This window comes from Erpetoichthys calabaricus, chromosome 4, assembly GCF_900747795.2.
Source record: "Erpetoichthys calabaricus chromosome 4, fErpCal1.3, whole genome shotgun sequence".
NCBI classification, from domain to species: domain Eukaryota; kingdom Metazoa; phylum Chordata; class Cladistia; order Polypteriformes; family Polypteridae; genus Erpetoichthys; species Erpetoichthys calabaricus.
In genome coordinates, this window is record NC_041397.2 from 38,289,637 (window position 1) to 38,315,851 (window position 26,215).

A 26,215-nucleotide genomic window follows, 5' to 3' on the forward strand; every position below is an offset into this window, starting at 1 on the left:
ATCTGAATAGCAATAAATATACACAAGTTCTCCCATCAAGGTTTCTTTTTAAATTATGAGCTTTTTGTGGAAAGTTACATATGCACATTTTGAACCTCTATTTGTGTTTATGCAAGTTTTAAAAATCTCACCCCAAGGACTTGAGTTCCTCATTCAATCAACAGCTCTGTATAGTTCTAACATTCCGTAACTGTCTGCATTTTTCATGAGCACTCTAGTTTTCCTCATAAACCAACAAGACATGCAGATTATGATTAACTAGTAAGCCCGCGATTCGCCAGCGAATCGGATATCCAAGAATGGCAATCAGTTTCTGTTCCGTTCGATATCTGGATGGATGACATATTATGGAGGGTGGGTGTGTCTGGGGAAATGTCATTTAATTACATACGCATATCTGTAGTAAAGCGGTCTCGTTTTGTGGAGACGTGATTCCGTTGCCTTTGCTGACACCGACCGCTGGCAGAGTGGAGCACTTCAAGTTCAGCCCTGCGCCCTGCGTCCATATCCGGTTTACGCCATGTGATGCGCTGCAGTGCGGCAGTGCGTGTGTGCCTCGATGTGCCCAGCGCCCTGCGTCCATATCCGGTTTACAACCTTCGGTTAGTAAGATGGATTCCAGCTCTAATATTTGTGAATGTTGGACTGGTTTCTCGTTTGCACATGATTCTGCCATGATAGCCTCCTGTACAAGTGACTCTAAAATTTAAATTAGGCAGGTTTAGAATTTACGGTGGTGCAGTGGTAGCGCTGCTGCCTTGCAGTAAGGAGACCCGGGTTCGAGTCCTTGGTCATCCCTGCGTGAAGTTTGCATGTTCTCCCCGTGTCTGTGTGGGTTTCCTCCGGGTGCTCTGGTTTTCTCCCACAGTCCAAAGACATACAGGTTAGGTGCATTGGCGATCCTAAATTGTCCCTAGTGTGTGTGTCCTACGGTGGGTTGGTACCCTGCCCAGGATTTGTTCCTGCCGGTGCTGGCTAGGACTGGCTCCAGAAGACCCCCGTGACCCTGTGTTAGGATATAGTGGGTTGGAAAATGGATGGAAGTTTTGAATTTAGAAACTTAAGTGTTTATTTAATTGAATTATATATTGAAAAATATACTGAAGTTAAACTTATAATTGGTAATGCATTCTAGTAAACTTGGATGATATACATTTGAAAAAGTGATGTGTGGAACATTTTTGTGTTTTATATATAGCATAAATCCATCAAAACACAGTCAGACAGCCCAAAATAGTTCAAGTTCAAAATAATATTTCATGTTACATTTTTATGAATACTCTACTTTGAAGAAGAATTCCTTTTCACTACTAATTAAGCAAAAATACAACTAGCATCACATCCTCATGCTCAACTTTTCCAGGAGCAGAGGTAACTACTGTGCCAACATACTGCATGCTCCTGCTTAAACGTATTAAACACAATTCTTGGACATATTAAAGTAGTTCCAACTATTTAGCTGTTTTTGGATCACCTGTTTTGTATGAAATGTAGGAAAAATTTCTAAATGGAAAGCTGTTCCATTTCAGTTTGCACATAATTATAGCACAACATAGGCTATCAAAAGAGTAATTTAGGTGACTGTTAAAAGTCTAGCAGTGCATCTCTTGAATTGTATCTACACACTGAAGGTAGAAAAGTAAGCTGCCCAAAGAAAATTCACAACATCATAGAAATAACAGAACATCTAAAGTGAATGAAGTTCAAAATGGTTGAAAATCTGAATTGGTAAAGAAAATTCACAAAGTCACAAGAAGAACCTGGAAAACTGGAATCCCTAAATAGAAACTACAAATTCATGACAATAAAATCGAAACTGAAATCATTAAAGTAAATCTGCATACTCCTGAAATAATACTGCACAGCAAAAGCTCAGAATTGGGGCTCATGGATGGTGACATGACAATTGTGCTCACTGCTCCATACTGCCATTGATTAGAATTTAAAAGAGAAATTCATTTATGCATCTATAAAATTGTAATGAGGATATTACAATGTATTCCCCTCACTTGGTAAGAGGATGGCTACATGGATTTAAAAATATTTAACAAAACAAAGCATGCCATATTCTCCTCTTTAAAACCATTTATTTACTAAAGGAAACAAAATAAGCAAGATATTGCAGTAGAAACTAAATAATGCTTTAAGCAAATAGCCAGAAAATATACACACAATTTCAAAAATGTGATAAAATTAAATATTTAAACAATGGCAAAATTTGTAAAGTATAGAAGTTGCTCATAAAAATAACACCATTAAACCAGAAAAAGATGTTAGTTAGCCTCATAGGCCATGCTGAAAGTGCTTTATTGGAATCTTAACTTTAATATTTATTATGGTACATTGTTTGGTTTCCAGTAAAGGTGCATTTCTGTAAATGTGGGTTCTCAGCCTTGCCATGAAAGACCACTGTAGCTGTTGAGTTTCATTCCTGCCCCTTGTTAAATATTTTCATTAACAGACCTCTTGTTTCCATTGCTATTGTCTTTTGTAATAATTTTATGAAAATGTGTCTAGTTGTAATAGTATTTTGGAACACAGAAATGTCTTCTGCAACCAAGGCCGAACAAGTGAGAATGGTAATAATCTTTGTATATCCTTATTCATTTACATCTGTCTGTCTCCTGTATTTGCTTAAAAATAGAATTTATAATTTAAAAGCAATAAAATGGTCGACTCTTACTAATAAGCTTCTATAAAACAGATGCTTCCTTGGAAATAAATTACTCATATCTCTGCCAAATTCATTAAAGTAAAAGAAAAATCATCTGGGGTATTTCTGAACTGACACAATGCTCTAAAATCAGATATACGGGAAAAACAGGATATAGTCTGCAATTACAAAACTGAAAGAAAAAACAAAATCAATACACAACGGAGCCATACGGTCTCTTAGGTTTAATATTGAACAATGTGTAATTTTACATGGAGCTACAGTAACCTCTACAATATGTAAAAAATCTTCAAAGAATCTTGAATAAGAACTTTTTTTTATTAACTTTCCATTACATAACCACTCATATTTCTTAGTTAATACTCAGCTTTACTGTGAAATTGATTTTTCCATAAGTCTCAAGGAAGAAGAATCATAATTTTTGACCCACGCACTACCCATATAAAGTAATATTATGAACATGATTTATTAGTTGATTACGTGCTAGCAACTATTATTAACTTATTATGAATCTTTAAAAGGTGCACATTATTTAAGTGTCTTTAATTTTTTAAAAGAACTTCACATCATCTAGAACCCCAGATGGCACTCAAAAAACTCCCATTTATCAAAGTAGGACTTGAGCACACATGGGAATCTCTACCGTAAGTAATATTTTAATGATAAGGTCTCAGTTTGTTGCAATTGCTGGAATTCGGGTTCTCTATTGCCTCTTCTTTCTTTTCTATCTTTGGCTGAGGTCAGTTCTCGGGAGAGGTGGAATTTTAGTATCTTACTTACTTCACCATCGTCTTCTTATTGTTTTTTTCAATGTTTTTCTCCTCTTCAAAAACATTTTCCACTCTATTTCATACTCTGTAAACCTCTTACAAACCTGTTAACAATATTCTCCAATTTAGCAGCATGACCTCCCATTTAATATTCTGTTATGAAACACTGTTTTTAAAAATATTACTTCTTCATCAAAAATCCTAATCACCAGCAGACCAAATGGTCTATTGACTCTATATTATTCCTGTAATTTGCTATAGGACTCTCTCCTCTGATTCCCTCTGTCAGCTTTGGTCTTTCCATGTTCCATGTACATTTCAACATGTGCCCCATAATAATACTTTTTCTTTCAATTCCTTATTCTTTCTCTTTTTAAATTTTGTCTCTTCATATTTGACTACTGATATATCTTTTGCTCTCCTCATGTTTCTCCTTCTTAGGCTCTTTTCTCAATTCCTCCCACCCAATTGAAAACTACATTGGTCTGAGCCTTATGCTGTAAAGAGTGAAACAATCTTTCCCTATACCAATGCAAATTATCCTATTAGTAATGAATGCTTCTCAAGCTGCCTGCAATAAAAAATCAATGGAGCTTCAAGAGCTAACATCAAAAATTAGCTATCAGCTGTGGGTCACCTGCATGACTGGATAATGTCATGACAATGAATGGGAGAATTTTTGTCCTCCAATCAAATGATTCAGTCCAGAAACAGTCTATACAGTCGTGCCTCAACTTATTACTCCATTTGGGTCCAGCCATTATGTCCGTCAGAAAGTGTACAGGTCATTGTAATTGAGGCTCTGTAGATTTGGAGTGTGTCACCAGTACACATACCTTAATTGCTGATATGGAGCAGTGCAAACAGATTTTTGAGCCTCAGTGGCTGCATGTATGGGAAGATGGTATGGGCCAAATACATAAGAATTAGTCACATAGAGCAGAGCCGATCAAAACAAACCTTAAAGGGCCATACAAGAGTCAGAAAACATGTGAGGCCCTGTGAAATAATAAAAATAATAATAAAAGATGTATTAATATTTAAAAGCTGTTACTACCTTCTTAATGAAAGAAAGAACTGCAAATCATCTTCATAGAAAGCAAACAAAAATGATGTGCTAGTTGCGTAAAGAACAACTTCAAAAAATTGCCATTATCAATCAGTGCCCCAAGGACTGGAAAAATTATATATATTTTTTTTAACTTACTGCTAGTTTGTGGCCATGTGTTGGTTGCAGCATTGGTAAAAGAAGGAAGACAACCAAGACCCTGCCATTACTACCCTGTTCTTTTTCTCTTTTGCCCTCAGCCTTGACTCAGTTGCCTGTAAATCAGCGTATGACTGTATTTGGTTTCATCTGTTGGCTGAAACCCAGCTCTGTTCTTTTCCCTGCCCTCTGTTATTATCTACTTTTTAAATCTTCACTCATAGGACCTTAGGGAGTTTGGGGGTGAGATCAGGCTAGAGCTTAGTGAGGGTGGTTAATGATTTGTTTTTACTTATAACTTTTCTAAGCTATTCATATTCAGTTTTACTCTTTGTTTCATGTTCCTAGTAAAGAGTAATTAACCTGGGGCAGCAAGTTTGGGAAAAGAATGGCGAGTGAGTCTTAGGTTTTTGGGCCATTTCACATTTTTTCTACAGGCTTAACACCTCCTAATAAACAGTTTACAGAAATACGAATTTGTAGTTAATAAGCACTAGAGATAGAGTTCAAAGTAATAAAACTTTATTATAAAAATCACGAGTAAGTAAAGTCAATTAATATACAATTAAAAAGGGCCCCCATTGTTCCATCACTAAAAACAAAATATTCACATATCCCTTGTTAATTAATATTCAAGTCTGAGTAAAAAGATTAAGATTTACAGACTTGGTGAGGCAAATTGCATTGTATTTTTTCTTTATTGTTTTTAGCTGCTACATCTGACTAAACATATTTTGAAACAAAGAGGAAGGAAATTTTTGTTTTTTCAGACAGTCCAAAGTAAAACCTTAAACTAAAAAAAAAGCAAATTTCATTTCCCTTTAAGTCATTAGGTCATCACTGTTGCAAATTGACAAAACAAGAAGGAAATAAAACCATTTTTAAAAAAAATATGCTTCTATTGTTGTCTCTTAATTTCAAAGAGGTCAGTAGAGTTGTGCATTACTTTAATATACTGTAGATGAGTTTTGTAACTACACTGAGAAGTTCTCTATAGGTACTCTAGTTTTCCATTCATAAGCAAGTTAGTGGAACTAAAACTAAATTCTTTACCACTATGTGATCATTTAACATTAAGATAGATAAATTCAATAGTGACTTCTCTGCTCTTTCTGTCAGTCTAGAAACAACTTTACAGTATTTTTCTCCTAGGCCAATGTGGCAACCCCAGCTACAGTTGAATGTAATAAACATTTTCATATGTATTTTAAAAATGCTTTCAGTTCAATGTATGCTTTCCCTATAGGAGAACTGAAACCCCATATATATTACAACATAAAAATACAGCAAGCACAAAAATATACAGTATTTGCATACATAAGCCCACTTCATTTAGATCAGCTGTATACATCTTAATTATAAGAGCTATATAACTCTTTCTTTCTTTCTTTCTTTCTTTCTTTCTTTCTTTCTTTCTTTCTTTCTTTCTTTCTTTCTCTTTCTTTCTTTCTTTCTTTCTTTCTTTTGATGAATGGGGTACCAGACATTACATGTGGGCAAAGGTGAAGGGCAGTCTCTCTCTTTGGCTAGACTGGACAGGCTGCATACTTTTAAATATCGTTTTAGTATTTTTAATTCCTGTTTTTAAACTCTACAGTCCTTTCAGATCACAATTTAGTTATTTGTGGTTTTACATTGCCCAATTTATGGTATAAAAGATCCCATTTGCATTTTAACTTCAGGCTGCATATGACCTGCATTTTAAAACAGTTTTATCTTTTTCTGGGCACAATGGAGGGGGCAAGTAGGGAATTTTTTTTTTATCTCTGAGGCAATGGGGACACATAGGAGAGTGCAAATTTGCCAGTTCTATCAACAGTACACCTTGAATGTTAAATAGAACATACATGCATCAATGGGTATTTTAGAGCAAGATATTGCAGAGCTCCAACAGAACATGGCTTCTAGCTCTTCTGAAGATGGGGTGGAAAAGTTAAGGAGGAAGAAAATGGCTTTGTCTGATCTGCTGGATTATAAAATCCAAGGGACACTGGTCTGTTCATATTTTCATGCTGAAGCAGAGTCAGATGCACCCACTAGGTACTTTTTTGTACTGGAAACACGGTCACAGCTGAACGATCGACTGTTTAAGATTACCAGAAAGTCAAGAAATGAGGGAAATGGGTCAAATTTGTTCAAGGGTTGTGATCCTTTATTCTGAATTCTTCTCTAAAGAGTTATCAGGAAAGTGTACAAAAAATTCAATTTTTTTAAGGTTTGCCAAAAATTACTGATGAACTTCTATCTGAATTGGACAAAGCTATATCTCTTTAAGGGCTTATGGTTGCTATGGAGAGTTGAAATAAAGGGAAGATACCAGGAATTGATGGAATTCCAGTTGAATTTTATCAAACATTCTGGAATATTTTGGGACCTGACCTGTTGGCTGTATTTTGGGACAGTTTTGATAATGGGACTGATGTCCATAAGTTGTCGGAGAGCAGTGGTCACTCTTCTGCTCAAGTCTGGAGATTTAAGTGACATAAGGAACTAGAGGCCTGTGACACTACTCTACACAGACTATAAGATCATTTCTTAAGCTCTGGCAATTAGACTGAGAGAAGGAATGGCCTCTCTGATTCATCCAGACTTACTGTGTACTCAATGCATAAATCATAATATCTATCTGATCAGAGATATTATGCATATTTCTAAGCTTCTTGGTCTGAAGGTTGGGTTCATTTCTCTTGACCAGGAGAAAGGATTTCATAGGGTGGAACTTGACTATTTGTGTGAAGTTCTTGAGGCCTTTGGGTTTATTTCAATGATAAAGATGCTCTACAGTGACATTCAAAGTGTTCTAAAGATCAATGGTGGTCTAATTGCTCCATTTACAATAGAGTGTGAGATAAGACAGGGCTGTTCTTTGGTGGGGATGTTGTATTCCCTGGCTATTGAACCCTTGTTAAAGGAATTAAGAAAAGTAGTGTGAGGATTGTCTGTTCCTGGGTGACCCTTGCAATTTCAGACAGTGGCATATACAGGTGACATCATGGTGTTCATTGAAAACCAAACAGATGTTGATGGCATGGTTTCTGTTTTGGAAAAATGTCAGAGGGTGTCATGCAAGGGTAAACAGTATTGATGGGAAAAGGCAGTGAAATACCACCTAAATTGTCTTCAGGTCTCTAGTGAGTGGCCTTAAACATCTTGGTGTTTACCTTGGAGATGAGGCTTTTAAGGAAAATAACTGGGAAAGAATGCAGGACAATGTGAAAAGTCACTAGAAGGGTTGGAAATGGCTTTTACCACAGCTCTCATACAGAAGAAGGGTTCTGATTATTAATAACTTAGTAGCCTCAGCCATGTAGCATAAGTTAATGTGTGTTGAACCCCCTCTTGAACTTTTATTTAGTATTCAGAGAGAGCTGCTGACTTTCTTTTGGAACAGATAGCATTAGCTGAAGAAGTGTGTGCTCTATTTGCCTGTTAAAGAAGGAGGAAAATGACTTGTTGATTGCTGCAGCTGAAGAAATGCTTTCCAGTTACAAGCTTTGTCAAAACTGTTATATTATCCAACAGACCTTTCCTGGAGACCTCCTACCTGTGTCTTGCTATGACAAATGGGAAATCTACATATTGACAAAGCACTTTTTAAAATGGATAATAGCTGGCTGTCAACTTCTGGCCTTCTGCCTTTCTACAGCAGTTTACTCAGGGCATGGAATCTGCTTGAGCCTCATGTTGACTGGAGCTCTGCCAGTGTTTTTGGGCTCTAGACTACCCAGTCCTGGACCTCAAAGTCACACAGTCTGTAAGAGTCCAATTGTTATTAATCATCTCTGGAATAATTCAGGTCTACCACCTAAAAGCTATGGAAAAACGCTGCTGGTACAGCACCGAGAAAATAGTGGAGATATTAAGAACAATCCCTGGACAAGGAACCTGCTCATTGCTACCACTGTGCCACCAAGACCCCACCTGTTTAATACATGCTTTAATACATTTCATCATGAAAATGATATCAAGTATTTATGTTACTATTCTAAAATGTCCAGAGAGCTGTAATATCATGAATGTAAAGTACGCCGTGTGGAGATTACAGCCTACACGCTCATGTCTATGAAAAAGAAGGCCCTTTTAAGAAGCACATAGTGATTAATGATGGGATCGGGAAACACACAGAGTACAAAGGATTTAATGTGCTACTTTAGTTCCGATGAGATTTGAGAAACTCTAGTAAATTAAACATCGATTTTAACATGCTGCGGTGGGCTGGCGCCCTGCCTGGGGTTTGTTTCCTGCCTTGCTCCCTGTGTTGGCTGGGATTGGCTCCAACAGACCCCCGTGACCCTGTAGTTAGAATATAGCGGGTTGGATAATGGATGGATGGATGGATGGATTTTAAGATGTTCATCTTTAATGACAAAATGCACTACACAATTAAACAGGAAATTTCAAGATTCAAGTCTACATTTCAACCTTTTTTTTCTTCACTGTGTCCCTAATTTTTTTTTTCTTTTCTCTGTGCCTTAATACGCTTCTGTATGACACTCTGATGGTAGGTTACAACTCGTGTTTTCACCTCGACTTTGACATCTGACCACTTATTTTTTATTTTGGGCACAGTGTGACTTTCTGAACTTGAACTTTTGAGTGCCACTCTATCAATTCCTTTTTGTTGCTCGTATCACTGCCTAAACCACCAAAAAGTACATTTATCCTTGCCTTCACTTTACTGAGTAGGACCTCCACTTTGTATTCGCTAACGTTTTTTTTTTTCCCGTGGTTTTGCCCTTGTTTTTTCACAAAAAGGAATTTATGGGGCAATTTAAATTGATTTGCATATTCAAAGGGGTGTAATTCTGTGAGGAGTTGGGGTGGGGCGGCAGGCGTGTGCACGTACATTACATTTCACGCTGGCCAGGATCTATGGAGCGAAAGTTGGCTTATGCATTTGTGCATCTTTATTTTTTAGTGTGTACGCACATTTTAACTTTTGTTCTTACGCTATGTTTCAGTGTGAATTCTACACATGGCGTTATACATGAAGACCCCTGGTGATTTGCAATGGCAGGTGCTGCATGGCATCACTGCTGTTAATTCCTGTATTCCACTGAATGATACTTCAGTTACAGACAAATATCATTTCAGTGGAGAGAGATAGACTATCTTCCACCTTTTTCTTTTCTGTTTTAAACTTTGGCCTCTTTTCAATGTTCCAAATTCTGTGTTCTTAACTTGCCTGTTAATGATCATGGTGTTACTGGCAATAAGAATAATCAGGAGGAATGTCTGATTTTGAATTTCCTCATTGAAAGGCCATGCTAGCTATTTATAAATCAAGAAAAGAGAGAGTCAAACCAAACAGGCAATGTCACATGATAAGATTATTTCATGACCTTGTGAAATCCAGAGTGTATTCACCATATGAATTTTACAAAATGACCACAAATGTGAATTCATTTGTGGACAGGTGGTGTGTTCATGAGGCAATTTGCAAACTTGAAGATGATGAGTCGATTTTTATTATTTGAAATATGAATTAGTTTTTTTTTTTTACTTACAACATTGTAAATGATTTGTTGAATATTAATTAATAAAGTTCAATTTAAAACTGTCTTTCCTCTCTAGAAACTTTTTTTTAGTTTAAAATGTTCAGTAAGCATACACAATATTACAAATGAAAGTATTAAGTATTAGTAAACTGTGTCTTATTATTGCATTTATGTTTAAAGAATTAGGAGAAGCTGCATTTTCTAGAGGAACAAAGTGAAAAAGAGTTTTGCAAGACTTCATATTTTTTAGTTTGACTCATCAACATCATGGAAGTTCTTTATTTAAATGTCCAGCATTACAAATGAAAATATCATGTGCTCCACCTTTTCTCACTAAAGACAACTGTTACTGTATACAGCAATTTAAGACAAAATTTCACGTAAAAGTGATATTTCCATAGAAAATAAAGCAGTTTTAGTTTATTGATGTCTGAACTCAGTTCTTAGTTATTCTTCCTTTTCAGTGAAGCATAAAAGAAAGATGGCAAGAACTGTGAAATTAAATACCATTTTAATTGGAGGTGCTTGCATATCCCTGTCCCGAAACACTGAGGCAGGTTTATGCCTTCTTCGGGCTCGTGGGGTATTATAGACAGTTCAATCCCAATTTTGAGCATCGGGCTGCCCCCCTTACGGACTTGACAAAGGGCAGAGAGAATCATAGTGTTATATGGACCAACACCTGTGAGAGAGCTTTCACGAACCTAAAGGCTGCTTTATCATCATTCTGCGCAATCCTGACTTTTCGAAGGAATTTATTCTGCAATCAGATGCTAGCACTTTCAGTTTAGCAGCAGTGCTTTCACAATGTTTTGAGGGGGAAAAGCACCCCATCACATTTCTCAGCAGAAATCTACTACCCAGGGAGCGTAATTATTACACTGTTGAAAAAGAGTGCTTGGCAATTAAGTGGGCAGTAGAAGCCATCTGTTATTATCTCTGGCGACGATGGTTTACCCTGGTGACTGACCATGCCCCGCTACAATGGCTGTACAAACAGAAGGATACAAACACCGGTAGTCTATTAATTTACAGACATTTGCTTTTTGATGTTCACCATCATCCCGGGGCTGCACACAACAATGCAGACATTCTCTCCTGCCTGGCTGAGCCTGGCTTGGACAGTCGCTTTGCCCACACTGGTGTGGGCAAAGCTGAGGGGGGAGATGTAAGGTTTATAAACTGTTCTGGGGCTCCCCCCAATGGGACGACATGCCGAAGAGCATCCAAAAATGCGATCGCCGTGTCTATGGAATAAAGCCTGTCGGTTGCTGAGGCAACTGTGGGCTCCCACCACTATGGCAGTTCACTGCAAAAACAAATCTGAAAAGATCGCGGTCATGCTATGAGCACCTACCATCATTGGGTGATGCAAAGAACATTATAACTGCAGGGAACAGTATAACTTGGGCATTAACCTGGCCACGACCCTGCCTGATTGCTGTGTCTGTGTATAGGAGAGTGGTAGATCCTGATACAATAAATAACCGTGCTGTTCCTGTTTCAAGCTGAATAATGTTGGTTTTGCTAAAGTACTGAGACTCAGCCTCGTGTTTTGATGTGCAAGACAGGGACTCACACAAAATACAAGGATAAATTACGATAATTCACTTACATTCTTTCCAGGAATCATTACAAATTAACAATTTGTATCATTGATCCATATTCCAAATTTGATTATTACAAACCAAAATTGCAAGACTCCACAATTTATATCAGCTACATTAAGCACATGTTAATGATCAACCCAGGACAGGTCACTTGGTAATCACAGGGCATGTTCCACTCACATGGGCAGTTTAGCGTCACCAAATACCTAACCTGCATCAATGACACACGTTCATAGTCTTTCTTGAGTTTGTCCTTTCTCTCCATAGCTGTGTGAGATTTCCTCCTAAACCCACAAAAGATTGGATGTTTCTTGACATGTGCCCAGAACGATAGACTTCAGCCTCACTGCAACCCAGAATTCAATAAGGCATGTTGGAGAATGTTATATATTTTACTAATTAATACTTTAACTGTGCAGTTTCTAACTTACATAATCAGGAACATTTTATTTCAGGTTTCTTTGAGTAAACAGAAGTTCAATAGGTCAGTTTCCTTTTTTCTAACCACTGACATTTTATTATTAAATTTTGTTTCATCTAACACTCGGGCAAGGCTGGAAGATATTAATGATGCCAAAAGGCTAACACACTATAACATTTTTTTGGTGATCAAATTTTTATTGATAAAATGAAAAATATGTTCTGCAAAAGAAATCAAATAAAATTAACTGATTTGGGCTATATACTATAAGATACAAACACAAACAATCCACCACTGGCACCTACTGTATACACCCACCCCAAAGGAGATGGTTATTTAAATGGGAACACAAAAAGTGGGGAAAGAGTCAAAGGGTAAACTAACACACATACCACAGCAGAGCACAAGGTGAAGTAAGCAAAAAAAAAAAAGGAAAGATGGCAAAAGATGGAAAAACTGACTCACGGAGCAACCCCCAACCAGCTCTTTACTAACTGAACAGCATGAAGCCAGCTGAGTATAGCAGAGTCAGAAAGGTTGTCGATCCAGGATGCAAAGAATTCAAGAAGGCTAAGATTGTAAAATGAGGACATTCAGGTGGCATTAACGACAAGGCAGAAGAGTTCCAGTCAGAATGTAAAAGCAGTTTAGCTGCAATGGTTGCAGTCATTAAAAGCCTCCACTGGGAGACAGAAAGAGAAAGTGAGGAAAGAGAAGAAAGGTCTAGGAGGGGAAAAACTTGAGGAGACATAGGCATGGGGAAAGAAAGAATTACAGAAAGGGATTCAGCTACATGGCACCAGAGAGTCACAGCCAGAGGGCATTCCCAGAAAATGTGGAGAAAAGTGCCAGGGAGTTTAAAAAGAAAAATGTGACATACAGAATCTAATTTTAGTCCCATTAGATAATGTCTCCGGAGAGAGAGGTACAGTCTATGCATTAAATTTAATTGTGTGTGCTGGTGATTAGCATTTGTTGAGCAATATTTGATATTTCAAAAGTTAGTATGACAGCATAATGCAGAGGATGGGGAAAGCTCTCTTAAACAATTAGACTTGAGAGTTTTAAGGGAAGCTTTGCAGAGCAGGCAATAGAGACCAGATACTGATATGGATTTATGAGAAAGGGATAAATCAAATGAGTACAGGGGATTCATTGGTCGGGGTTTTGGGGATTCCACTTGACATGAATCCCAACCTCAGCTACAAATAGAAAAAGTAGGAAGTGGAATGGATAGGGTGTCAAGATTGAAGAGAAATCATTTTTTCCAGCCCAGACTCAAATATATATCTCCCAGCACACATATACCAGACTGACACCAAGGTGAGGAGGAAATTGGATGGCCTCCAATATTTAGGGCAGAATTACAAAATAAAGGAGTGTGGAGGTGCCATCTTGGTAGATCAATTTTCCAACACTTCTCCATGTCTGAAGGGCATAAAGGACAATGGGAACAACAATAGGAAAACATTAATTTCTATTTGTTTCTAATAAAGTTGTGTAATGGTTGGGGGATATATTTTGTTACTAACACAGAATTTTTCTAAAGCTGGTTTGATATTTAAAGGATATGTTAATATTAAAACATTGAAGCACTCACTTAACCAAATTTTAAAGTATTTTTGTAATCCTTATAAAAACCATTAACATGAAAGGTTTCAACATTATTACTTTTTAGCAGGCAATGTGTTTGTTGTTCAATCATTGCCTAGGAAAAAAAGCCCAGCATTGATTACGAAATGTCAGTTTGACGTAAGCAAGCTTAGTTATACAAGTTGAGGCAATGTCAGTTTTATAACAAAAGTAAAGTTTATGTGAGGTTTAAAACAATTTCATATTTATATCATAAATCAAATTAAAATATAAAGCTTGCATTTCAAACATACGCTTGGTAATGACACATTTGAATTAATATATGTTACAGTTCAAATACATACAGTATGTCCATTTCATAGAAGTAAATAAACATTACCTCTTTTGGCATTTCTCGTGGGAAAAAGAAATATGGAATACATGCGATCAAAACTAAACTGGCAGCAACAATGAAACCAAGCCACCAGGCTCCCACCCAACGAGGATCTCCAGGATTTAAGAAAATCTCATCTGAAAAATAAATGGATAGATAGATAGATAGATAGATAGATAGATAGATAGATAGATAGATAGATAGATAGATATTCATAATGTAACCATACTCAGTGAACAGTGCTATAGAAAAATAAAATAAAAAGAACTGAAATTAACTTTCCTTTAATTAATATTACCATTTAATTTCACAAGAGTGTCAGATTCATATGTCTATTATACAAACTATATTAAAGTTTTTTTGACATTTAATTTGTCATTGCCACACCAATATCTAACATAAATTTCTGCCAAAATGTATATAAAAAACTGTCTCTGTTATAAAACTAAACTAATACTTTAATAATTGCAACTAGTATATACTATTTTCTTTGTGGAGTATTAAATTGCTTTCACTAGTTTTTAGATGATACAAAATGTAAGCAATATTTTGCCATTCATTATAGCAAACATACAGAGACCAATATACTGAATATAACCTCTACTGTATTGTACCTGTTATGCAGTTTTAAATAACTATCTTGTGTCTTGTTGCTATTTCAGTTATTTTAAGTATAATGTATAGCACAGTTAAACAGAATGATGGTAAAGTAATTGGTACTGCCTCTTTTTACCTCCAGGAATTTGCAACTGATTCTTGTTACAGTTGCCACAGTATGTATCTGGTGTTTACACATTCACCAAATGTCTGCAGGTTTCCCCCCATCCCCACCTGCTAGGTAATTTCATTCTCTTTTCCATCCCAAAATTTACAGGTTCGGTTAATCAGCAATGCTAAAAGACTTCCCAGTTTGCCTGAATGTGCCTTGTAATATGGTGCCCCATCTAAAAATAAGTTCTTTCATGTGCCTAATGCTGCCAGGACAGACTCTGGTTTCCTGATACCTTGTAATGGATAAGCAAGCACAAATAATGGAAGGACATGTTCATTATATTGGAGAAAAACAGATCAGAGAAAAAAATGGTAAAAAATGTGATTTTTTTTGTAACCTCAAAGTAATTTCTAAGACATACAAGTCTGCCCTTGTGCACTATCAATAATGATTCTGTCTGTAAATTTTAATCCACTGTTTAATGATATTCAGTATGCCGAATGATATAAGTGCAGATATGACTGAAATAATTTATTTTTTAATTATCTGGGCCATTGGATTACATGACATATAGTGGGACTGTACAGTGTAATATTATTAAAACATCCATCCATCTATCCATTATCCAACCCACTCTATCCTAACACAGGGTCATGGGGGTCTGCTGGAGCCAATCCCAACCAGCACAGGGTGAAAAGCAGGAACAAATCCCGGGCAGGGCGCCAGCCCACCACAGGGCACACACACCCACACACCAAGCACACACTAGGGACAATTTAGGATTGCCAATGCACCTAACCTGCATGTCTTTGGACTGTAGGAGGAAACCGGAGCTCCTGGAGGAAACACACGCAGACACGGGGAGAACATCCAAACTCCATGCAGGATGGACACGGGAAGCGAACCCAGGTCTCATTACTGCGAGGAGCACTACCACTGCACTACCATGCTGCCCTATTATTAAAACAGTACAGTACAGTATATATTGTCAAGCATGTGAGTATGGCGAGTGCTTTATGGGGTTCAATGTGAGTGAAGGCCAAATCAGGAAGAAAGAGACAAGCTTTAACAGAACATCTACTTTCCTTCCTAGAATGGACAGTAAGTCATCTGAAAAGGAATACTGTCACTTTCTCTAGTTCTGTACATTCCCATACTCCAAGGATAAACAGTGACAGAGACAGGAAGTGTGTTATCATTGCTTTGTCTACCTCACTGGGGGAAGCAACTGGACTAGCAGCAACTGCTATTTCTTCATTCTTTTTCAGATCACCCATTGTCCTAGTCTTCTTTTTAAAAATATATTCAAAGAACAGTACAAAGGTTAGGATAAATTTACTTACCCTTTTTAAACTTGTCTATGTCAACATAAAAGCGCAACATAACTGATCCTAACATAAATGCAAGAGCTGGACCAAGAACTGTAATTGAGAATAGGATACCTGAACAAAGCAAAACAATAAATAGTTTGTTGACACAATATGCAATAAATATGTAGATAAGTTACAATGTAATCAAAGAATAAACATTTAACATTTCAATACTAGTAATATTTACAGAGAAATTGTAAAAAATATAATTTTAATTAGTCTTTGAAAATCCTGTTTTATGTAGAATAAATCATTAATTATAAACTGCTCAAATTGTGAAGAAGTATGCAAATAAAATTTACCAATGTAGAGTGGAGAGTTTCTTTCACTTGCATAGTCATCAATATATGAAATTCCAAAAGGCTGGATGGGCACCCCTCCAATTCCTAAAAGAAGCTGCCCTATAAACATAATTGCCAGAACAGTTTGCCGTTCATTTTCCTTTCCAGTTGTACTGATTGGATCAGATTGATTTTGGGGAACATCTGTAAATTGATAAACATGATTTCACAGTTAGCCATAAGGAATGAAGAGTATACACATTACTCTCTCATATAAAGTCAGTGGCCATTTTATTAGGCATAGCTACTTGTAACAGAGTCTCCTTCTTCCAATTATGTGGCTCTAACTGAATATATATATATATACAGTATATACTGTATATAGCATCTAAACAAGACAAGTACATTAAGATATTGTTCAGCTAAAATTGGTAAGACATGTGATCTTTGTTCAGCTAAAATTGGTAAGACATGTGATCTATGTGACTTTGCCCATGATATGGTTATTTATGTAAGACATGTAGGTTCCAGCATCTTATAAACAGCTGCCTGGGTTTAAATGTACTACAGTTTCTAGAGTTTACAGAGAATGGTGGGGTAAACAAAACACCATGAATGGCAATTCTGTGTGGAAACACCTTGTTATTGACAAGAGCTACATAACAGTGACTAGACACATACAAGTTAACAGAAAGGACACCAATTCTCTCTATTCTCAAATAACATCTCTTTACAACATTTTTGTTACAGGAATGAATGGAGAAAGAATGAGATCTTCAAGTAGATGGGCTACAGAAGGAGAAGAGTATGTCAGGTTTCCCTCCTGTGAACTAAGAATTAAAAATGAAGCTTTATTGAACTTGGGATCACCAAAAAAACTGAATTATTGAACCTTGAATAAATACCGTCTTGCTCAACAAACTTTGAATTCTGCTGCAACATTCAGATGATACAGTCAGTATTTGGGGTGAACAGCATAAATCTGTTCTTCCTTGTGACAACATTTTAGGTTGGCTGTGATGGGGGTGTTGGGGAAGGTATCTTGACATACAATAAGCCTTTAATTACCAACTGAGCATCATTTGAATGTCATGGTTTACAAAAGTGTTGTTGCTGACCAAGTGCACCTACAGATCTCCATCAGGGCAATAAGCCAGTTTGCAAAGCTTGCATCATCAGAAGCTGGCTCTACGAGTATTACATTGACTTAAGTTTACTGTAAGAACCTGCCAACAGAGGATCATTGGGATGAGGTGAAATTGAAAATGAAGCCAGAAGATGTTCATGGACTGCACAATGTTATTAAATCAGCCTAATTCCAAATCCCTAGGGAAAGGTTTCAGAATCATGTTGAATCTTATACCTTGAAAAAGACAGGCAGTTTTGGAGACAAAAGGGTGTCCTTACCAATGCAACCATAACTTAATAAAGTAGTAGCTGAATATCAACTCAACATACGTCCATTCACTTCAGTGTTAGAATCCACAGGGTTGAAACCTCTATGTTTATAAGTTTATATTTTGGCAATCACAGCGAACTACAGTAAGTAGAGATGGAACAAGGTCTTGTTAGCACTCATTTAGTATTATAAGTATGGCAAGGGTAAATCTTGGGAGTGAACACATTCTTGACTCACTCCTAAATGACACATTCATGGCACAACCCCTCCAAAAACTAGGGCAGGGGCTCATTGGGAAGGAGGAACAGTAGACAGAGGAACAGGAAGGTGAAGGAATGTGAAAGACAGTGTAATAGAAAAAATACAGTGAACAGAGAAAGCTGTATTGCCATGTCAGTGATATAATTCTGTGTGAGAGCACAATATAATAGTTCCAAAAGGGCCACAAACCACCTACACCTGAACACCAGCAAAACCAAGGAGCTGGTGGTGGATTTTAGGAGGACCAGGCCCCTCATGAACCCCATGATTATCAGAGGTGACTGTGTGCAGAGGGTGCAGACCTATAAATACCTGGGAGTGCAGCTGGATGATAAATTGGACTGGACTGCCAATACTGATGCTCTGTGTAAGAAAGGACAGAGCCGACTATACTTCCTTAGAAGGCTGGCGTCCTTCAACATCTGCAATAAGATGCTGCAGATGTTCTATCAGACGGTTGTGGCGAGCTCCCTCTTCTGCGCGGTGGTGTCCTGGGGAAGCAGCATAACGAAGAGGGACGCCTCACGCATAGACAAACTGGTGAGGAAGGCAGGGTGTATTGTAGGCACGGAGCTGGACAGTTTGACATCTGTGGCAGAGTGACGGGCACTGAGCAGGCTCCTGTCAATCATGGAGAATCCACTGCATCCACTGAACAGTATCATCTTAAGACAGAGGAGCAACTTCAGCGACAGACTGCTGTCACCGTCCTGCTCCACTGACAGACTGAGGAGGTCGTTCCTCCCCCACACTATGTGACTCTTCAATTCCACCCAGGGGGGTAAACGTTAAAATTATACAAAGTTATTGTCTGTCTGTTATACCTGCATTGTTATCACTCTTTAATTTAATATTGTTCTTTATCAGTATGCTGCTGCTGGAGTATGTGAATTTCCACCTTGGGATTAATAAAGTATCTATCTATCTATCTATCTATCTATCTATCTATCTATCTATCTATCTATCTATCTATCTATCTATCTATCTATCTATCTATCTATCTATCTATCTATCTATCTATCTATCTATCTATCAAAACATCCATTTATTGTTTGCATATTTGGTTTTGACTTCCCCTGCTCTCTGTCTTATACTATTTTGTTTGGTATTATGTTGTTCTCTGGGAAAGTCACTACAAATCAATACAATCACACAGTTCTAAATAATGAGTATGATATACAGTTGAATACATATTGAAAGAAATATTTATACTATTGCCATTTATATTATTTCATTTGAGCTATTTCATATATATATATGTTAAATGAATGGGTCATATGATGCTTATTTTTACATTTCCAAATGCCTTGTGACCATTACTTATAACTAATATTTGGTCTTTAAGAATATTAAAGTAGTGCCCTGATTTCCCTTCAAATAGACTTTTCTCAATTCATGACAGACATGAACAAACATGATTATGTACTTGTATTCAACAGCCTTGTATTCCCTGAGGGCATGCAGCTGCTGTCTTAAAAGATTATGTGAGGAAGTAGCCAGGGATTACTATGGCTGGGAAATATGATTCAAAAAAATATTTTGAAATAATCAACTACTATTGAAAACTGTTGAGATATATTGGTTGCCAATATCAAGAGTTTTAGCAGGAGGTTAACCTTTTTTAGATTTAAATGGCCTGATGAGACAGGTCTACTGTATAATCACTGACTTACACCTGGTCATACATTTCCAAAAATATTCTGGACCAACAGAGGAGAAGCAGTACCATGATTAAAGAAAAAGCTAGGTGACAAGGCCGTAACAAGAATCTCAGGACACCCTCATTTTATTATATCAGACCATTCATCAGTGTAAGTGGCAGAAGCCTGCAAAAAGTTCCAATAGAGTCAAATTCAAAAAGGTAGGTTTCCTGGCTGTGAGAGAAAGGGCAGATTTCCAACAAGGTCACGGAATGTTTTCCATTAATTGTACCTAAGGCAAAAAGCCTCTTGCTGGATACCAGAAGCAATGAAAGATCTTGTAGTAAAAAAAGATATGAGAAAGAATAGGAAATAGTAGTGTGCAATGAATGTAAGAAACTTTAATATGTCAGACTAAAACCTAAACTCTAAAACATGCATAAATGTATCCTGGGTAGTTAAGGGGAAAAAATGGCTGTTAAGGTCAGAGATACTAAAGTATGTTGTTTATGTGGGGCAGAATGTAAACTGTGAACAAATTTGAATTGTTTTGACTGATAATTTGGATGCCACAACACCAACGAATTTTTTTAAACACTGATGTCCATTCAATAGAAAGGACAGAGGAGAGTTCCCTCTGATGCATCAGTTTATTCATTAGTGAATGATATGGTGCCTTATGTAATACTGAATATAAAGTTGACACAGATTTCCACCTACAAATTGTGTGAGTGAAAATCAATACAAAGGGTAGAATGTAAGAACAAATAAAAATGAAATCCCATATGCTTTTAAAGCAGATCAAAGTTAAAGGTAATTGAAAAAGCAAGAAGGGAGAATAGAGAAGGAAGATTTCAGTGTTTGGAATGTTCAAAGGCCTGAATTGTTAAATATGCCATCCAGAATATGGGTGCCTTTACAGGCACAGGGCTAAAAGGAAATGGGATTACCATCAATACGTAAAACAGGGTTGTGAAATATAGGGTAAAAGTTTGCCAGGCTGGGAAAGGGACAAGATACTATTCTACCTTATGACACATTGCTAGCACATAAGTCATCAAAGGCCCATTTTTTAAAGTAACAGGGAGACCTATACACCTAAATGCCAGATTAATGAAATGTAGGGAATAAAAAGAAGCAATACTTAAAAAGTCAGTGAAAAACAGCAGATGTAGACCAATTCATCTTAAGAGGCAATCATAGGAATCAAATCATTTTTGAATATGGGGAAGATCATACAGAGAGTGTTACTCAGTGCAATGAAACTGGGGTGACTAGCTGAAGCATTCACAAGGTAACCTGCCAAGGACTCAAGAAAAAGACTGCAGTGGAGATTGGGTATTATTTAAAAAGTAGGAAAGGGAGAAAGATACTCATATTAGTAAGAACAATCACCCTGGCTGATGAATATAATGGTAAATTCATATTGATGAAATGTGCCCCAAATCCTATTCAATACATGACCTTAGAAAAGCCAGACTCATCAGATCAAATGTCTTCTCTGCATCTCCAGTCAAATGTGTGGCTGAATGAGATAAGAGATTAATATGAAGATTACTATCTAGAGAAGAGGTAGCTTCTCAGTGATAAAGGAAAGTTCTGCTTGGGGGGACTGGGGTTCTCAGTGCTAACAACTGAAAGAAAACTATATAGTCCAGTGGAGAAGGACTATGATGACAAAGGGTGTCATAGGAGAAAACCTGAGGTGAAGACAATTAACCAAGTGAAATGAATCAAGTAGGTTAAGGTTTTAATACATTTACAAAAAGAATTGGGTATAAAGGATGAATGGTGCATACGTTGATGACATGGGATTGGAGCTCTGTCAAGGAGAGAGTTCAAGTATGCATTATGTTTGCATCAAAAATAAACTCAAAGTCGTTTATTTAAAAAATATGGTTAGTTACTTAAAGAGCTAATTTAGTCTGATAAGGGATCAGATCATATAGACAGGAAAATGCAGTTTTCTCCTCTTCCCTCCAGAATCACTTAAAACATTAAAAAAACTCCCAAAATCATTATCATAGGAGTCTATTTTTTTCATCCTGGTGGCATGATGCTCAAATATTGGTACACCATGTTTCCTAGAGATAGCAGATGTAGAAGCCACCACAGTGTAGTGTCTATTACACCTCAGAGCCATATTATAAGAGTTTGGACTTTTTGTAATAGAGCAACATCTACCTTTTAATGCTGTAGAAATTACATAACATGAGCCCTTTTTACATTTAAACCCAGGCAGACCCTGAAATTCCAAGAGGCAATTAGAAATCAGTAACAGTGGAAGATATTAGAAAACTTAGTAAAAAAAAATATAATGGTACACTGTCAACCCCTACCTGCCACCTACCCAGGGATTAGACATAAAAATTAAATTAGCAGAATAAATTAGAAGATCATAGTCACTCCTACACCCTTTGAATACCAGTGCCATTCCTAACACAACCTTATTCTAGTACAAATACCCTCCATCAGCTCCAGTATTCCAAGTCTGCATATAACAAATACTAAAGAACAGCAAGTAAAACTACAGAAAAAGAACTTGTGCTGACTTGGCACCTTCCCCCTGCTTCTTTGTGAATAGGCCACAAGAAGTAACACAAAAGAACAGTAAAAAAGGGTTAGTACAATAAAAACATTTAGGTTTTTACGACTGAAATAATAAGAAACAGGAAGCATTGCCCATATATACAGTATATAATATAATATATTCAGCACAGAAGAGGTTATAAAGCTGCTCTCCAACTGACACCCTTGAGAAACTATGCTACAATATGTACCATGACACGACAATCCCCATTGCTTCTTTGGGATCATCATAGCACATGTAACCAACACCATGTGTGAGTTTAAGGTGAGTCAAACAAAACTGGCCTGTTGGGCTTTCTTTAGCACTGATGACATCACCTTTCTGGCTTAAGAAGCAGGACTGCTGATGATGGGAATGACCAAAACAGTGACCATTGTAATATCAGTTGAGATTTCTTCTCACTTACTTTAGGAGAGTTTGTTGGTCTAAATAGTTCAGAAATGTAAGGATATATGGCCTAGGACAAGAAGAATCATGGACCATAGTTTGAATTCATTGATACCTTTCCACAGCAAGACTGGAGAGAGACAAACAAAGCACAGTTCATAGTTTTTTATGAATTCAAAGGCCTTAGAAGCCCTCCATATTATCTGGTAAACCCAGAACACGAATGTTGCACCGGTTTCTGCCTTCAAGCTCTGTCAGCTTCTTGTTTAAGGAACTGACCTAGTCCTGTAGTGTTCTGATATGTTTGTTGTGCCTATACATTGTTTTGGATGTTTCCATAGAAATCTTCTTTTGTTAGTCTTTCAGTTATTCCTTCAGATCAAATTGCATTATACCTGTCACAAGTCAGATAACTTTAAAATTTATAATGGAATTAATACATTTTCCTGGGAAATCTATGTGTAGATTATAGGAGTTTTGAGAACATTATGGCTATATGTAATAATCATTTATTGCCACTGGATTAAAGTATATTTTTCAGTGTTTATTATTTCAATCCAAAAGTTCTGCTGAATGGAATCATTTGTGGCCACCAGCTGTTCAGCAAATATACGCAGATCTTATTGAAAAGCACCTCCACATTAAATAACTAACTCCAGCAGCGACATCTTCTACTACTCAAGGGTATTTTTTGTCAGTCTACTGACCTGTTCATGAGTCCTACTCAATTCAGAATAACCTCAACTAGCCTGTATCAGCCATCAAGGGCCGCATGGATACCCCACATATTTTATGATCATAAAAAATGTCTAAACAATGCACACCTAGAATAATATTCACTTGTATAGATGTGTCAATTTGGGTTTCTAATGTGAACCTGGTTTGTTAGTCTGTAAGGGTACTACAGAAAATGTCACTTTTCATATCAAAAAAGAAATAGTTTGCAATTTGATTAAAGTTACTAGAGCTCATCATTTTAGAATGGAATATCCCATGAAAACCAGCCCATATTTTATAAGGTGCTTCTTCATCCAACTTTCCAGATGTAGAAATCTACAGAGTTCCCCTTTCAAACCTCTTATAGAAGCTGTGAGACAACTTTACTACTGTGTTGCTACTGCATGTTACCCTAGGGACAAACTATAATTATCTTGAATTAAATTAAACATATGATTTAAAAAAAATGCCATTATGACTTGTAATACAGTGATTCTGGACTTGAATCACAGTTTGCTCAGAGTGTGAAGTTTATGTGTATTTTTGTCTGTAAGGACTTTTCTGAAAGCATTCCTGTCTCCTGAGACTAAAACCCTGATGTGTCAGAATCAGATTTTTACCCTAGCAGGCCTACTATGATGTTTTGAACATTACCCTCTTCATGCATAATTCAAGTAAAAAATGTTTTCATGGGATTACCAGGAAACATATGAGGTGAGTTTTGAGAATTCTAAATGTGTTCACAGTCGTGGCAAAAGTATTCTCTTATGCCTGCTGCGAAGAACTTTCCTTTCTCAGTTCTTCTCCTTTAAAAAGTGTTAATGAATACAGAACAGTATTTACAAACTTTTAGTCTTATCCTCCAAGACTGAAACATAAAAAACTGTCATTTTTAATGCATTATTAAATAATTCTTTTTACATTCCAGAACAGAAAAACTTCTAACCAGTGGTCTTACTTTACTGTATTTGTACTGTGCTGAGAACTAAAATTACTATGCAGCTGAATGATGAAGGGTATTAAGATGTACAAATCTTCAAATTCTCACTATTAATTTTATTCATTTTTATATGCTAACCTCTGTGTGCTGTATGGAAGATTTAAGATTAGATGTCATCTGGCATCTGGTAATTGTAAATTTTAAGTGGATTTTTAAATGGATTTTTAAATTGAAAATATGCTGTTGTTACTGCAGACTCAAGTGTTGGCTCATCTCAACTGCCTTTCACACATGATGTGAACTTGGGAAATGTCACAGGATGATCATATAGGATCTGAAGGCTACCTTACCTCTGCACACCAATTACATATTACAATATAAAAATACTGTAAAAAAACAATAAAATACATAATAATATATCCTAATACAAAACACTGGCTGCAGGTTTTCATTCTAACCTTTTTCCTAATTAGTGACCTTTTGCTGCTAATTAACTTTTTTTGAAGTAATTGTAATTGACTTGCTCTTGAAGACTCAGACCCCTTAATTGTTTCTTTTTCCTTACTTAGCTGCCAAACAATAGTGAGATACAAAATGAGCCAAAACATGACCAGCAAACTGTGCCTATCATACACTATCTGAAAATAAATAAATATGAAGGTCTCAGGGATGTTGATTTGTTCAGGTCCACAAAACATTTTACCAGTGCTCTTAGAAAAGAGAAAATCAACAACTTCAGAAATACATGCTAATGCACAATGAGAACAACAAGTCACTGAATTAAAGAACTTGTGAATTAACAACAAGAATCAGCGCCTACTGCTTGGAGTGAAATTGGTTGGAGTGTGAGACCCTGACTTAGTTGGTCTTCCGTTGGCACACTCACTTCACATTTCATTTCTGTTTGGGTGCCATTTAAGGAAATAGATGAAGCAATTCAGAGGAGTGATGAAGAAATTCAGGGAAACAAATCTTAAAAAACAAGTCAATTCAAATTAATTCAAAAGAAGTTAATTAGCACCAAAAACAGGTCACTAATTTAAAAAAGGGTTAGAATGAAAACCTGCATCCTCTGCGTCTCTCCAGGACTGAAGTTTGAGATCTCTGATATAAAACATTATAATATGATCACTACTGCCTAAGAAGCTCTGTTACACCTTACCAGAGTGAGGACAAAAGTAAAGGTTTCAGATCTGGCCTGCCTCTGTGTAATAAGGAATGTTCGATCGCTTTTAAATAAGATTGATGAAATGACACAGTGAGTCATGGTGAGTTCAGGTACTGTGACATTTTGTGTAATGCAGAAAATTGGATTAAACTTCTTATTCAAGACACTTTTTTAACACTGGACAGATTTCATCTGATATAATCAGACGAAGTGGCAGAGGCAGGGTGTGGAACTGAACCTCTATGTGAATGAACAATTGTAAAAAAAATCAAGCACTATACAATTAGAACTAAACTGTGTAATTCAGACAGTGAAATACTGACTGCAATTGTCCATGTTACTGCCTAGGGAGACAAGTTACATCATTCTTGCCAGGTTTCCATCCAAGGAGTTTTTGCGAAAAAATATTTAGCGCTTCAAATTTTTTTACCGATATAGCTGATGGAAATGCTAATTATCGATAAAATGTTGTACATGTCGACATAATATTTTTCCGTTTAACTTTAGCGCATAAATTCCATATCGATACTTCAGATGTCGCAAAAACTACATTGGAAACACTTTTTTTCGGAAAAAAGGGCTTTAACGCAAATAAATGTGTCAC

General features: G+C 36.7%; 1 protein-coding gene across 1 annotated transcript in view; it reads right to left on the reverse strand.

Moving 5' to 3' along the window:
- Positions 1–26,215, reverse strand: part of slco2b1 (solute carrier organic anion transporter family, member 2B1) — a 125,252-nt gene that overhangs the window by 33,235 nt on the left and 65,802 nt on the right. Inside the window, exons 5-7 of the mRNA XM_028799342.2 lie at positions 16,531–16,713; positions 16,202–16,300; positions 14,153–14,283 (exon numbers count right to left, since the gene is read on the reverse strand). Coding sequence (XP_028655175.1) covers positions 14,153–14,283; positions 16,202–16,300; positions 16,531–16,713 — 413 coding nt within the window. The remainder of the gene's footprint in view (positions 1–14,152; positions 14,284–16,201; positions 16,301–16,530; positions 16,714–26,215) is intronic.